A 15,673-nucleotide genomic window follows, 5' to 3' on the forward strand; every position below is an offset into this window, starting at 1 on the left:
TGCCCTCCATTAAGGTTCCCACTTCCAAACCGCCCCACAGAGTCGAGTCGGAAACGGCGCTCTGCCGAACGTGTGGTCAGGAATTGTGCCTTTCATGGAGAGATTAAAGATCCTGCGGAAGAGCTGTAAAATTTACAGGACAGAGAGGGAGGGGCAGCGCGTCTTTCATTCTCGGGGCTTCGCCTTTGAACTTCTCCTCCTGGATGCATTCTTCGCTGGAGTAAAATATGGTGTGCCAGAGGAAGACAAGGTGCTGCTAATAAGCGTGCATATTTTGTTATGATGTTATGATGTAACTATGTTGATGTTTTGCGGATGTTGTTTGTACTAAAAGGGATGTTGATACTTACTGACACGGGCATAAGACACACAAAATGCACACATGCTGTGCACACTTACTCAAACCTTTATGGTGTGGAGTTCATTTGGCTTAGTATGCGTATGTCTGTTTCTGCTTTAATAAAGCCACATTCACTGCCTCAGTATGATTTTAAATGTGCATTTGATAATGATTTTGGTTTGGCCTTCCCTCCTCCACATTCTCAGGAAAAGTTTCTTTTTTTGAACTGTTACAGTTTTATGTAATCTCAAGTTCATGCAGACCTTCTCTGTTGCCTCGTAGTCCATCTTGAAGGCCCAGAGCTGGAGCCTGGCGGAGAGCTCGCTGATGGAGGACAGTGTGAGGAGGAACTGCTCTGCTGAGCCCAGCGGGATGTCAGGGTTGGCCAGCTGGGCCTCCTGGATCTTCTGCTTCTCCTCCTCTGTGGGGATCATGGTCAGGATTTTCTGAAGCGGGATCAGAGAGGACAGCAGCGTATGGGTGACAGGCGTCGGCTTCACTCATCACTTTTTTCCTTATTCTCCACCGTCTGTGTCTCTCACCTCTATGCCCTCCTTGTTGAGCGCGTACTCGTCAAAGTTAAGGATGGCCGTCTTGATAGTGCGAGGAGGGGGCAGCACTGTCAGACCGATGTTGATGGCATTACTCCTCTTGGAATCCAAAACGATGATCTCCTGACGCTTGCCATCTGCTGCTGTTTTCTGGGACACAAAAATAGGGAGAAGGTCAACGCTGCGTCTCCCTCTTTCTCTCGCTCTCTGTCTCTTTTCCCTGTGTGGTCTGCTTTATGGGCTTGTAAGGATTAGAGGGATCATCACTCAGGTTACAGTGACTGCAGCTGTGGGAGCTATATGGTTGGCAGCAGCAGGAAATACCATTTCAGGTTAAGTCTGCACAGTGTGTTTATATGGATGTTTGCATGTCTGCAGACATGCTGTCACTGCATGTGAACACATGACCTCACCAGCACTTGAGGCCATTATGAGCTATTAATGGAAGGAAGATGTAATATGTATCCACATAAAATTGTAACAGAGTAAGTGCTAAGACTGGTTACTGCCATTAAGAAGTTATACACTCATCAAATGGAGCCTGAAAGACTACAGGACACCTCTGCTGCATGATTTGTACTGTTAGAAATACAGCAAAGTGTAGATGAAAACCTGTGTGACACTGGTTTGAACCTAAAGAAGGGACCAAAGCAGAGTCTGCCAAAGCAACAACAAAGCAATATCAGGAAAGTCTGCTCTGACCTCTGGTGGTTTCAGTATTCTGGTGGTCCTCTTTATCTTGGATTCTCTCATTAACTGGCAGCTTTGCTTGAGCTGTTTCAATACTATAGCTGCAGACCACCGCCCCACTGACCAATAAGGTGTAGAGCAGAAGCCGGGCCGAGGTGAATGACGAACTGGTTCGGCTCTAACAGAAGTTGTGCTTTTGAAGCGCTGGCTCAGGAGCTCAAGGTGTGAGAGGCCCCATCTTAGCAGACTGCGCTTTTCTTATTTAGAGGCTTTGTGAGAATTACGAAGGACTCAGAACTGCCCCGTTTGATCAGGATCGCTTAACCCTTAAAACATCGACTTTCAAGTGCTGGAGATAATGGAGGTCAAACCCATGGGCTGCGTGGCTGGCAAAGGCAAGGTTAAGCACAGAAAATGTCACAAGGATAAAATAGAACGTACACGACTCCTGTCAAAACAACATAAAACAATATAACAGCACTCTGATGCTATTGGGACAGTTGGGTTAATCAAGGCACTCAGTTATCATATAGCGCCACTATAAACGCAAACATGCCAAACCGATCTGAACCTTGTCCAGGCGTGAGCTGTTTACCTTTGTTACTGGTATTTCCTTTGATTTTGACTCAAACAGGTGTTCCAGTTTGGCTGTGTCCAACTTCACTGGTTCCAGTTTGGACCACAGTGAGTCTCCACTCCGCTTGTAGTGCATGTACTGAGAGTCTGTGGGATGCACCTGATCACAAACAAAACAAACATGGACTGCATTAAGTAGAGACATGTGTTAGACTCCCATTTCCTACAATAAAAGAGGTAAATGAAAGACTCTGAACACAAAGAACAGGGTAATAGCAGCAACAGGAACATTGTGGCCACAGTGGGTCAGTCTGTTTCTGATGACTCCTTAATAGTAACTGACTAATGAAAATAGTCACATGACCCCTCTTTGTTTTGATCTGCAGGACCTCCTGCCCAACCAATAATGTAGGACAAATATATTTGACAAACCAAAAATAGGCTTAATTTCTCTACACACTGACAGGAAGTGATAGCCTGTCTGCTTGGACAGCCACGGCCTCATGGTTGATATAGTAAAGTTAGTTACTGTAAGTAAGAAAAATGTAAATTATGGCAAATCCAAGTTGTGTGACACTCTATCTACTGAATAAAAACATTTAGATTCAGAGATTTATTCAGAGATTTGACTGTTTCTTTAGTCCTTAGCTCTACCCGACTGATAGTACTGTAGTTACCTCGCTCCAGAAGAGCCGGATTGTCTTCTTCTTCTTGTTGAAGAGAGGCGGCTCGGGGGGAGGAGGCACTGGAACTGAGGCATTAAGAAAAGGGGGAGGAGGAGGCCTCATAATCCCAATCAAGGGAGGGGGTGGGGGGCAGCTGCCTAGCATGGGAGGGGGTGGAGGCAAGCGGGGGATGAAGGGTGGAGGAGGCGGTGGAGGCGGGAGGTCCCCGCATCCTCCCATCAAAACAGCATCCAGAATGTCCTTGTCATCGTCGTCCGTCAGGTCGGTGAAGTTGATGTCCCCGATGCGCAGCTCTCGAGGGCTGGCCAGGAGCTGGTCCCAGATCGTGTCCGATTCCTTTTTGGGTTGGGGAGGAGGAGGCTCGTTGGCTGGGCATTCCAGGTGAGGGTGGGGCGAAACAAGGTCCTTGATCAAGTCTCCGAACCGCTCCGCGAATGGTCGGATGGTCCCGCGGTGGTCTGAATTGTCAGCCTTGTTGTGGCTCTTCTGTTCTTCTCCCAGTTGCGTGTCTGCGTCCTCCCGGGTTTCTTTGTCCTCTCCCTCTCCCTCTTCTTTTTCTTGCTCTTTCTCTTTCTCCTTCTCTGCATCCTCTTCTTCCTCCTCCTCATCACTGGGCTTCTTGTTCTGGGAGTACAGCATGTCCAGCATGAAGAGCTTGCTGTTGAGGAGTTTGCTGCACTGTTCGTTCACCTCCTCCTCCTCCTTAAAGCCTGAGAGGAGGTTGGAGAGAGGAGAGATGCTTATAAGAAAGAGTGCACTCCATTTTGATAAAACTTCTTTTATGATTCAACATACATCACCAAAAGCATAATATTGCATCCATGTCTGTTACTCAGTCACTCCAGTAGTGCTCAAATATTCCACAGCAGAATACAGCTGATGATTGTCACAAAATCAACTTAATGACTTTAAACTAGACTCCAAAATGTCACTTGAATGTTTGTTCACAATACAAACCGACCCACCATTCTCATTGCTCCCCTTCTCCTCCCTCTCCAGAGTGCTGCTGGCAGAGGAGATGCTGGACGCCGAGCAGTTGTCCTTCTCATTCACTTCCTCATTCTGTCGTTCTTTGTCGCTCAGGATGCCGCTGTCTTCCTCTGCCTCCTCTTTCTCCTTCTCTGGTTCCTGCCCACACTCCTCGCCTTCCTCCTCCTTTTCTGCCACTGCTTCCTCCTGTACTTCCTCCTCTCTCTGTTCTTCCTCCTCTTCAGCAGCGGCCTCTTTGTCCTCTGTTTCTACACTGGCACTGGAGTCATCGGCCTCTCCTGTCACAAAAAAATCGGTGTTACTTTGTGTAAAATGCAGATTTACGATCTCATGCTTTGATCGTTCACACACACGCGTACTGTAAGGTGTGTGACTTATCTGCACTGAAATACTGTTTGAAATATGAGACACGGCTGTCTTTGGTTTTAAAGGCGTCTCTGTTTAGGTCGCCCATGGGACACCCATGTATCAACACACACTCACACACACACTAACAAGAAAAACAAAAACACACACCCATACACTAATGTAAACAATATGGCAGGTACAGAAAGCCGGGTTGTTGCAGGACCAGGATATGAACAGGAAATGAAGAATTAAGTTCCTGTTTGCGTCACAAACACACTCATGTACACGGGGCAAACACGTAACCCAACAGTACAGTCCATGCAGTGAGGTGGGCGAGGTTAGAATAACACGATGCTGTGAGGCCTCATACACTCGCCTGTTTGAGCTGCGGCAGCTCAGCTCATGGCTGCACATTCACTCAGCTCCAAAACAAGGCTGTTTTCTTACACAAGATCACACTTTCAAAAAGGTCTTTCAAAAACCGGTTTGACCCTTTCACCCATACACTCTCTCTGTGTTTTTTTCTGTCTACCCCCTGACGGTGTCCCCCTCCTCTCCCCCAGTATTTTCCACAATCTGTCCCGTCTCTCCTTCTTTTGCTCACACTTGCCTGCTAATTTAAACGGCAGGCTGCAAACTGGAACAATTTAAGGTTAAGAATGATTGCTTTGGGGCGCACTGTTGGGACTTGAACTGGTGATCTTCTGGTTTTAATTATGAGCCCCTAGAGTGTTAACCAGCAGAATTCAAAGTCACACAAGTGCTCTGAACTAAAAGAACTTTAACAAATACAGTCACGACATTACAATCCTCCACATTCTGCTTGTTTTTCATGATTTTTATGTTGGCATTTTTCAGGAATAGCTGTTCAAATTAAATTAGTAAATTATTTTTGACTTCTTTGTCAAAAAAACAATAGTTTGTTTGGCTGCACTGTAAACAAACGCATCAGTTGTTCTTGGCTATTGCTATAGTATTAAAGTGCAATTTTAAGTGTTTCTGCCACCATTATCCATTATAAGACCAATTTTTAACAGCATTATATAGCAGAAGCTAACCCCATTAAATTCTTATACTTAGGAGTAGCACTAGCAGTAATAGTGCCAGCAGTACCAGCAGAAGAACAGTAATGTAAATCCCCCAAACAAACAGGGGAGAAAAACTCTATGTTTACTTGACTATAGCGTTAAAAGTCAGTCTTATATATCTAAGCATTTGAGACACCACGGTATGAGTCAGCGCTGTGTGGAGTGTCTCAATATGTGACAGTCACTCCATCAAACAGTATTCTCAGTTGTCCTACCAGTCTCAGAGGGCGTGTAGGGGGTGGCGGGGGTCCTGGCTTCAAGGTCAGCCTCTGCGTCCTCCTGGGAGGCGAAGGAGGATGGGGTGCTGCTGCGTGATGACGAGGGCCAGGCCTCCGAGGGTTCAAAGGTGAGGTTGAGGTCAGGGCGAGTCCTCGACACCCGGACACGGTCCCTCTCGTACTCCTCTGCTGCCAGACGCTCCACGTTCTTATACCTGAAGGAGATAGAGAGAGAGAGAGGGTCAGAGGAGAAAAGAGGCAACAAAAAGAGCCAGAGGCAATGCAGCTTCTGTCTAGCTATTCTCCCCAGTGTTGCTATCACTCAGTGTTTTCTCTACAGCTGCCATGCCACCTCGCCACACTGTAAGCCCACCTCACTCCTCTACCTCTCCCCATTAATGGTCCACAAAGCAGTCAATGCATTCATCACTGAAATCCTGCTGTCAAGAGTTTCACCATCCTGCTGTCCTCTCCTGTCTAGCCAAGTGCTCAGCTATCTCCAGCAGTCCAGATATGCAACCAGAGGGAGTTTAGAGAAGAGACAGCATTAGGGAGGAGGGAGCAGAGGAAAGGAGAATGACAGGAGAGAAGAATGGGAGAGATGGGGAGAAGTTAATGTTAGTTTGGCTGCTGAAAGGCCAAACATCAGAAGTGAATCAGAGTAAACCTGTTCAAGATGTGCCTCGATCGGCTCTCCTCCCTTGTCCTTATCCTTCCTCTCGTCCTCCCTTTCTCCCCCAACCAAACTTAACCACTCAACCTGCCGGCCAGAACAGAGATTTAGGGCACTGAATCAACCCTCTCTCTCTCTTTCTTTATTTCTTTCTCTCTTTCTTTCTCTAACCCCTCCTCTTTCCCACCGTACCATGAATGTGTGGAGCTTCTGTTCAGAGTTCATTAGCATCAGGCCACTTCAGAGGTCTGAAGAAACTGGATACCAATATATGTGTGTGTTTGTGTGTTCGTGCATGTGATTAAGAGTGAAATGGAGCGGGTGAGCCAAAACCTTCAATATACTGTGTGTCCTTACACACTTAGAAATAAAAGGTGTTGAGTGATAGTTTGTAAAACACTCAAACATACCAGACCACCACCGTAAACACTGTTTATGTCCATAAATCACTGTTTGTGTCTGCTAAGCTGTATTCAACCAATATGCCTATGTACTATAATATTGAGCTGATATTGCCTTTGTTTTAAAAATGATGGCTTATCATGATGCATTTAATATTCAAGAACAAGAGCCAACATCCATGCAAACAGATCTGTGAGGCCGTACTTCTGCTATATGCTAAATTCTACTCGCTAAAATGTTTGACATGACATGTTTTATGTTTGCCCTGTTCACTATCTTAGTTTGCTGTGCTAATTAGCCCTGTGCAACTAGCAACAATGCAATTAGCGACACGTAGTACAAATGAGGACTGGAGCTAAAATTTAGATTGGAAAAAAACCCAAAAAATATTTGCTACAACAGTCCCTTTTTTAGTCCAGCTCTAGTATGGACACCATTAACAGTCATTCTTGGACTTAGTTGTCTGTCATTTAGACCATCATATTTCATGCAAGTCCTTTCTGTCCAGGTGCTACAGAGCTGTACCTTGCCAGACAGATGCATCCCTCAGGGAGGTGAGCCGGGGTAAAAACTAATGTTTTCCTGATAACCATGACATCCAGATAGACCATAAATACATCAGCCTCTACTGTGGATACATCTCCCACCTGCTCACTCAGCAGCTCATCTCCGTCTCTGGCTTACTGTCCACCTTTGTCTCTTGTCTTTCGTTTCCTCTGCCTCCCGCTGTTTCTTTTCACTCTCTGACACTCAGTGCTATTGTATCGACGGCATCTTAAACTGAGGATGAGAAAAATCTGAGCCCAAAGGAAAAGCACTTGGCACAGTACACAGACTGTCAATAGAAGGGAAAGGAGCAAAAGAGAGGAAAAAGAAGAGGAAGGGGCTTTGGGATGATCAGCACATTGGACCTGGCTTTTATACAGTTGTCATCAGTCCCTAACTAACATATGGTAGCATCAAGTACGATCAGTGCTAAATCTGATCGTGACCTCACATACCCTCTTGAGTAAACAGCTTGCTTCCTGTGATTCCCATTTGCATACATTTATGAGCCACGTGTGTGTGTTTAGACATACCTGTGCTTGAGTAAAAAGCGTGTCTGTGTGTGTGCACATGCAGTGAGTGTGAAAAGCTTGACGAATCCTGCAAACTGATTTTCTCACAGCATGCAGCCAAAACAATCCAGGCCTTGGCAGAGCGGAGCAGTTAAAGTACAACTGCTTAAGAAAGGAGAAAACAGGCCGGCAGAGCAAAGAAAATCGGTTCAGTATCCCCCCAGCCTCTGGCAGCAAAGGGCACCTTTTTAACCTGAAAACAATTACGCTATTACCGAGCTTCCCAAACCACAGGCTCAAACATATTCCCCATGGGCTCAGCTGTTCTGTGAGCGTGTGTTGTTTTAATTTAGTGCACACACTTACCTTTCCTCCCGCGCAAGTCTGGCCTCTTCCATTTTATCCACATAGTCGCGACTGTGAGAGACACACAAACAGAGAATTTTAAAACATAATAATCAAACCCGACATGGTCCTCTGTGGACCTACCAGTGTGAATGTGACACGTTTACACATCATGCACACAAGCAGCTGAAGTATTGGTGGAACCTATAATTTCCTGTTCTTCTCATGTGTTTTCAATGATATCATCACTCTTAGTGTACACTTAGTCTTTTCAAAATATATTAAATCCAGATTTCTTTAACAATACTTTTGTACTTACATTATTTTGCACACTCATTATGCTGTAAATCATTTTTTATACTTCTATTAGTCATATTTATTCTTTCATTGATATCTATTAATATCACATCTATAATAGTATCTGTATTCTTCTGTATGTCTTCCACAATGTATGGTCATCACTTTAGATTTTGAGGCTGCAAACCCCAAAATTCTTTAAGAAATTGTTTAGAATCTAGTTTAGACATTTTGGGAAATACACTTTTCACATTCTTGGCGAGAGTTAGATGAGAAGATCGATACCACTATCATACTGGGTACAGCCAGCAGCCGATTATCTTAGCTTAGCATAAACAGTGGAAACGGGGAAACAGCTGGTCTGGCTCGGTACAAAGGTAACGCTAAATCTGCCTACTGGCAACTCTAAAGCTCACGGCTTACCACATCTTGTTTGTTTACTCTGTACAAAAACAAAGTGTAAAAATAACATGTTAGAGTTTATTTGAAGGGAGCAGTGACTTCGTGGGGTCTCCGCTGGTTGACCTGCAACCTCATGGTGACAATAAGGTTTGAGAACCATCTAACAGCCTGAACTGAGGCAGAGGGGTCTCATGAAAGACTTTTGAGCTGCATTATGGAAACTGTTCCAGCGTTTTTGGAGCTTGGCTCAGACCAGAGACAAAACATCAGGACATTTCTGCCTCTGCTGTTTCAATTTGGATCATCTTTTTTTTTATCTGTCTCCCCTATCTCAATGGAGGTGCAATACCAAACTGCTGTACCCCTTTAAATTAACGTTATTTTTATGTAATCTACTCTCTCATCTCAAATCGCTTTCAAAAACAAAAACTAGATAAATGCCTCACCTGTGCTTGTTCCTCTCCTCTCTCTCTATCCTCTGCAGTCTCTCCTCTCTCTCCACGCGGCGGCGCTCTCGCTCAGCTGCCAGAGATTCCTGGTGTTGTCTGTAGGAGGAGGACAGAAGACCTCCCAAAGCAGGCCTGCGGGAAATGGAGAGACAGAGGGAGAGATGATGATTTAATTGCAACACTGCACAGTTCATGTGATGCTGTGATCCGCAAGCACCGTCTGTGTTCATAAAACACTTTGACACAGTGTAAAAATACACATTTCTTCCAAGACGTTTTTTCCTGCTGTACCACTGTGATGCAATATGACAATATAAACAGCTGAATCTGTTCATGAACAAGAAACCATATGGTCCTTGCATATACAGAGCTTCCACATGTGTCAGTATGTATAGCATGTAATGCGCTCTAAATTATGTTTCAGTGACTGTATTCTCCAAAGACGAAATAGGAGCAGCTCAGTAATGAGGGAACCACAGAGCTGAATGACTCTCACTTCAGTACGTTGTCACCATGAACGCACCACGGGGCTGCACACAGTCCGTACTTGTTGCGCATGTGAGCGTGCGCATGTTTGTTCATGCAAACACACATGAACATGTACTTGTAAGGTGTTTACAGTACATGAGTATTTCAAGGATGTTTTCATGTACGTGGGCAGGCACATGTTGGTGCACACTCCTCTCACCTGGAGCTAGTGGGCGTACTGGGGGTGCTGAGAGAGGAATAGGACATGACACCTCCATTCCTGGGTGAGAGAGGGGGTGAGAAAATGGGTGACAGTGAGTGACCTCCACAGTCACCCAGTTACACGACACCCTACTGACTGCGAAACTGGCGACAAGAAACGAATGTGACACCTTGTTACATAGCAGGAATGCTGTTGGTGCAACACTAGAGTAACCCTAATTAGTGACTGCTCTAGTGTTTATTCCCTTATGTTTCTGGAAAATTCCCGGGAAGGTGTCCCTCGTCACTTACAGCCCACTGTGAATTTGAGAAGATTCAAAAACAAATTGACAAGTCAGCCACTGTTAGCAGGCAACAATTTGCTGAAATATTAATATATTGTAAAGGTGTAGTCTAAGCATATCAGCATATTTTAAGCATATTCATCTTAATTATAGGGGAACACGTAGAACTCAACGTCTGCACAATTATTCGTGAACAAGGCTTTAAATCGTAGCTTTCTGGATATAGCACAATCATAACAAGTTATGTATGTGTGAGGTGTTGGTCATATGGAAAGGCAGTCCTATCTAGTGAGAGAAAAATCAGGCTCAACAATATAATATCAAGATGGACAGAGAAAGGAGAAAGTAAGGATGAGAAAGCTCTACTAAAATGACGAAGAGCTGAAAAAAAACCATCTGTGAAAACACTACTGTGCTTGAAAGGAAGGGAAAAGCCGTGACACTGGGAAACAAAGTGAAGACTGCCGACAAGTGTGGAGCATCCATGCATTGAGAGAGCTAAGACAAAGATGTGAAGGAAACCACAGGTGAGACTAAGAGCACTGACAGACTGAAGGTGTGAAGCCGTGCAGTCAAAGAAGTGTGAAGAACAGGTGAAAGGGGGAGGCGATGGAAAACAAAAGTGATGCGAAGAGATCCAAGCTGGTGCCAGGATAAAAGCCAGAAACAGAAGTGGGAACTGAAAACGCTGAAGAGATGCGAGGGAAGCTCTCTTGAACTTCTGCTGTCCGTCTGACCTGGGAGACGTTGTTTTGGGTGGCTCCTCACTGGGTCTGGCTGGAGGTGGGGGCGAGGGCTCCTCATCGAGGTCGTAGGAAAAGAGGTGGAAAGGTGAGTGGGGCAGGTAGGGCAGGCGGTCCGGTGAGGGACGGGAGCTGCCGCGCAATGGCGGGCTGATCTCCTTTGTGGCCGGGACGGTGACGATGGACCTCTTCCTGGCCAGCAGGGAGGCCAGGAGGGAGGGTTGGGCTGGGGGGCTGAGAGGGGAGGAGATGGGAAGAGAGGAGGTGGGGGTAGATGGGGAGCAGAGGGTGGGTGCTGAAGGTGGTTCAGTCCGACTACTGCGCTCCTCCTCTTTTATATTCTCCTTTCTGGAAGTGATGGTGATGGACTGGAGGGTTGATCGGTGAGCTATGGACGGAAGATGTGTAGCCGGGCTAGAAACAGAGGAATGGATTGAGAGGAATAAATGGATGAAAGCATAAAAATAGACAAAGAGAAGTGGTACCATGTGTACAGAGGCTACAGAGCATTGCTTTGATACTAATGATTGCTTAATATATAGACCACAAGGAGCTCAAACCACCCAGATATACAACAAAACAGTGACAAAGAAGACATTTAATAGCTTTGTGGCTTTAAACATGGATGTTCTATGCACATAAGAAGACCACTGGATATTATTCCATTTCCATGTTACCACCAAGTCCCAAAATACCTGGGGGTGGTCTGTTCAGAGACTGTATCAGCCCCCTCCTGCTCATCGGAATCAGACTCAGTCACTGGAGTCTCCTCTTGCTCCTCCTCCTCTATTCCATCCTCACATTCCTCCTCTCTGAGGGGTGGATGAATGGACGTACGGGTGGAACATTTAAGGGAAGGATTGAGGGCGAGATGATGCGATACATAAGAATAGCATGCAAATGAAAATCACCACAATGAAGAAACAAAGAGATGGAACAGAGGAAGGGCAGAGATGGAGGCTTAGATGAGACTGATGTGTGGAAATGTTCGACCAAACCGCACAAACATTTGCGACATTGAGAGAAAACAAACAAGGATGTGACATTTATCATATGGAGATAAAGTGATAGAAGAACAAAAGAGGACAACACAGATATGAGAGAGGAGGGGGGGGGGGTGAATGTTTCTCATTACACACTTTACATGCACACAAAGAAACATATGATGACAAGGGAGAGGGAAAGGAATGCTAAGAGAAACATGGCTGAACAACTGTCTTGAGATCAGTGTCACCAAACTGTCTTGTCTAGTGAAACCAGATGAGCCCTGTTGCGGTCGAGTCAGCGTGCGCTGCCAGGTGTTGTTCCACGAGACCAGAGCCATGTGTGTGTGACGAATGGGACGGCCAATAAAAGTTGCGTTTTGTTTTTCTGTGTTCGCATGCATAATATGAAGCAGGATGCAGTCTCTGGCATGAGCAACTTACACCCATCACTTTGTTCAGTAAACCATGTGCTAATGGATTTCCCACACGGTTATTCACGTTTTCACTTCTGTTTCGGGATACAAATGTGCGCTGGCATCTTACATGAGCACCATTTTAACACCAGCCGAAGCATGGGAGGCACGCGAGGAGGCAGGCAAGGGGAGTCGGAATGGATGTGAGGACACAGAGAGGAAATATTTACCTGAGGTAAACAGCTACAACCAGCTCCAAATTCCCCTTTTTCGTGCATACACACACGGCACTGAAATAAGCCTGTGCTGGTTTAATAACTCATATGCTTGTATTAGAATTACAAGCCAACCCCGAAGGCTCGTGCGGCTGCTGAGAACTTTTATATTTCTTTTAGTGGAGCACAGGTCTGCACCAGTGTTTCACTGCAGAATAAAAAACACTTGGAGTGCTTTATGTGACAGGGGACACACTAGTAGCTGTTACAGCATGTGGGTGAGGAGCAGCAGTTTGAAGGCCACAGAGGTCAGCAGATGACTCAACTCTGAGAGACCTTTGAACTTACATGGATGGAAGGAAACTTGACAGTGCTCTGGAGCAGAAGGCGTTGGTACGAGACAGTCAGGACTTCACTCTTGAGCTCAGTTAACACAAGTGCATCTCAAGAGTGATCATTAAATATTTGGCAGCACAATAATTGTTGACACCTGCTGATAACAACCCCCTTTTCCCCTCTGCTCTGTTATGACGCTCGTCCCCTCCTCTCACCTCTCGCTCATGTCCTCAGCTCTCTGTCCACTGAAAGGCTGGAAGCCGGCTCTCTGTGGAGACGCGGGGCTGCAGGGGGAGGCGTGACCGGAGCGGCCAAGAGAGGCCCTGCGGCTCCGCCTTCTCTCCAGGCCACGCTTTTTGTCCCCCCCTCCAAGGCTGACTCGCCGACGGTCCCGGCGACCCATTGGTGGAGGCTGGCTGTCATCGTCGCCGTCTTCATGCCGTAGGGTCATCTGGAGAAAAAGTTGATTGGGTGTGAAGTGGGAGCAGTGATGGGTGCTTCACACTGAGAATTTTTGTATTAAGTACATGTACTATAAATATCATGTGGGCTCATATTTATTGGATGTGAGCAGCCATGACTGGCAGAAATCTGATCTTTTTTAAGAGGCAATTATCAGCTTGCAGTATTTTCCTTGTGATCTTAAGACTTTGAGCGTCTCAAACCTCATAGATGTTGAGCTGCTCGACCAAGTCTAGATCGGTGCCCTTCCGCCCCAGGTGTCTTTGAGACACTGTCTCCATGCCCTGTTCCTCCAGGCCGTCCACCATATCATAGAATGAATCCTGGTCAGGCAGTGCTGCAAGCGTCTGCAAAGTGAAGGACACAGAGAAGTCATCAAGGCGTAACTGAGGTTTAAAATCCTTTAATCTGAAAATATTGCAAATCATATTCAGTAATTGAATTTTGGTTGGGTTAAAACACTTCATTAAAAATGAAATGAATAACGAAGCAGGAAAGAAAATGCATGGGTTAAACCAAACATGGGTGCTTAAAGATAAACTCTATATTAACATTGGGGACACAGACAGTGAAGACATGGACACCTTGTTGATGAGGGTCATGGCGTAGACCAGCAGCTCTGTGTCCACTCCATCCTTCTCATGTAAGATCTCCATCGTATTGGACCATGGCTTGCAGCCTAGAAGTCAGCCCATTACAAACACAAACATGGATTACTTTGTCACTCTCTGCCAACCACCCCTCTCTAAATATGAGCAGGGAACCGGTCAATTCCAGTCAGGAGCACAGGCTAACAGAATAATGAATGAGAACGTGTTCCTCAGCAGCTGGCAGCATATGAAGATCTTCATACCTCTCTTGTTGTCCACAAAGGTGATGGCTTCTATCAGCAGTGGGGTGTTGGACTCGGCGTACTCAACAAACACCAGCAACAGCTTCAGAGCTGTTTTCACCACCAGACGGAACTGCAGGAGAAGAAGAAGAAGGCACAAACGAGGTGAGAAACAACACAAACCATGGATATCTTATAGTGCTCTGAGCATCGTTTTGTAAACGTGTAATGCTTATTTCGTTTTCCTGTGCTCACATAATGATATAACTTGAAATCCTCAGCTTAGTTCATGAAATGCTTCGAGACCAGGCTAAACATGTAACAGATTTAGAGGTCTTGGAAAGGAAATACATGTAGACCATATTTATTTCTTGGTGTGTATGTCTGTGAATGAATTACACTGCAGTCTGTGTTATGCATGCCTTTGTTTCGCTTAGGGACAGGTACAGAGACGGAGTGTGTTTGTAGCATCTGCATCATCTCTATGATATGTCCACACTGGAAAAAACATCAAAATACAGATATTTTTAAAATTAAGAAAAGAAGTCCAAACATTACAGTGTTGGGCTTTAGGCACTGGAATTAAGACTAATACTTTCAGTGCAAAGCCGAAGTGCACCTTTAAAAAATAATGAAGATACCACAAAACCATCAAAAGACACCACCCTCGGGTCAGGACACACAACACAATCAGTAGCAGATGTGATTTGTGTGTGTGTGTGTGTGTGTGTGTGTGTGTGTGTGTGTGTGTGTGTGTGTGTGTGTGTGTGTGTGTGTGTGTGTGTTTGTGTGTGTGTGTTTCTGGGTATAAAAGCTAAAAATAATGCACACCAAACAATGATTGCTTGCAGTGTGTTTATGGTGTGTGTGTGTGTGTGTGTGTGTGTGTGCTGAGTTTTTTTTTCTTGTATGTATGCTCAGCTATACCTTTGAGCCAACCAGAGTGTACAGCCACTGGATTGTCTCGGCGTGCCCGATCACACCATTCATCCCATCGACATACAGCATGATCTGCCCCAGAGCTGGGGGGGGGGGACAGAAAGTTAGAGAGACAGACCAGATATAGAAAGATGATTCAACACGTGCTGTAAACAAACCTAGCACACCAAATGGCAACTGTGTGCAGCACACGAAGAGCAGAATAGGAAATGGAAATGATTTGGAAATATTCTTTTATTCAAGACTTAGTGGCAGGACTTAAATAATCGCTGCATTCAGTATTATATTATATATATTAGAATAATGCAATATAAATACTTTAAATACCTGAGAGCTTTTTGTTGACAACACCTCTGTAAAAAATGTACTTTTAAAACGTACTTTTACATTGTGGTATTGCCACTTTTACTCATGAAGTTTTTGATGACAGGCTAACCACAGAGCTAATCACTTGCACTTTCCTTTACATGCTACATTTACATGTTTAAACCAAAGCCAGTAAAGCGACCCAGCGCTCCCTGTCGTAGCTGTCATCTGCTGCTGTACGTCAAAGCACCGTGCAGATTGCATTACACCCAAACCAGGAGTCAAGGTGAATTCTCATATCTTATTTCACCACATGTTAAATCGAAGTTTCTGTGACAGATGAGCACAACTCAT

General features: G+C 45.3%; 1 protein-coding gene across 1 annotated transcript in view; it reads right to left on the minus strand.

Moving 5' to 3' along the window:
* fhod3a (formin homology 2 domain containing 3a) overlaps nucleotides 1-15,673 on the minus strand; it is a 51,474-nt gene that overhangs the window by 4,274 nt on the left and 31,527 nt on the right. Inside the window, exons 6-20 of the mRNA XM_070984775.1 lie at nucleotides 15,002-15,096; nucleotides 14,096-14,207; nucleotides 13,827-13,921; nucleotides 13,446-13,589; nucleotides 12,996-13,231; nucleotides 10,825-11,244; nucleotides 9,802-9,861; nucleotides 9,111-9,245; nucleotides 7,987-8,037; nucleotides 5,485-5,702; nucleotides 3,809-4,111; nucleotides 2,835-3,553; nucleotides 2,177-2,317; nucleotides 883-1,041; nucleotides 604-786 (exon numbers count right to left, since the gene is read on the minus strand). Coding sequence (XP_070840876.1) covers nucleotides 604-786; nucleotides 883-1,041; nucleotides 2,177-2,317; nucleotides 2,835-3,553; nucleotides 3,809-4,111; nucleotides 5,485-5,702; nucleotides 7,987-8,037; nucleotides 9,111-9,245; nucleotides 9,802-9,861; nucleotides 10,825-11,244; nucleotides 12,996-13,231; nucleotides 13,446-13,589; nucleotides 13,827-13,921; nucleotides 14,096-14,207; nucleotides 15,002-15,096 — 3,071 coding nt within the window. The remainder of the gene's footprint in view (nucleotides 1-603; nucleotides 787-882; nucleotides 1,042-2,176; nucleotides 2,318-2,834; nucleotides 3,554-3,808; nucleotides 4,112-5,484; nucleotides 5,703-7,986; nucleotides 8,038-9,110; nucleotides 9,246-9,801; nucleotides 9,862-10,824; nucleotides 11,245-12,995; nucleotides 13,232-13,445; nucleotides 13,590-13,826; nucleotides 13,922-14,095; nucleotides 14,208-15,001; nucleotides 15,097-15,673) is intronic.

This window comes from Chaetodon trifascialis, chromosome 17 (genome assembly GCF_039877785.1).
Source record: "Chaetodon trifascialis isolate fChaTrf1 chromosome 17, fChaTrf1.hap1, whole genome shotgun sequence".
Classification (NCBI taxonomy): domain Eukaryota; kingdom Metazoa; phylum Chordata; class Actinopteri; order Chaetodontiformes; family Chaetodontidae; genus Chaetodon; species Chaetodon trifascialis.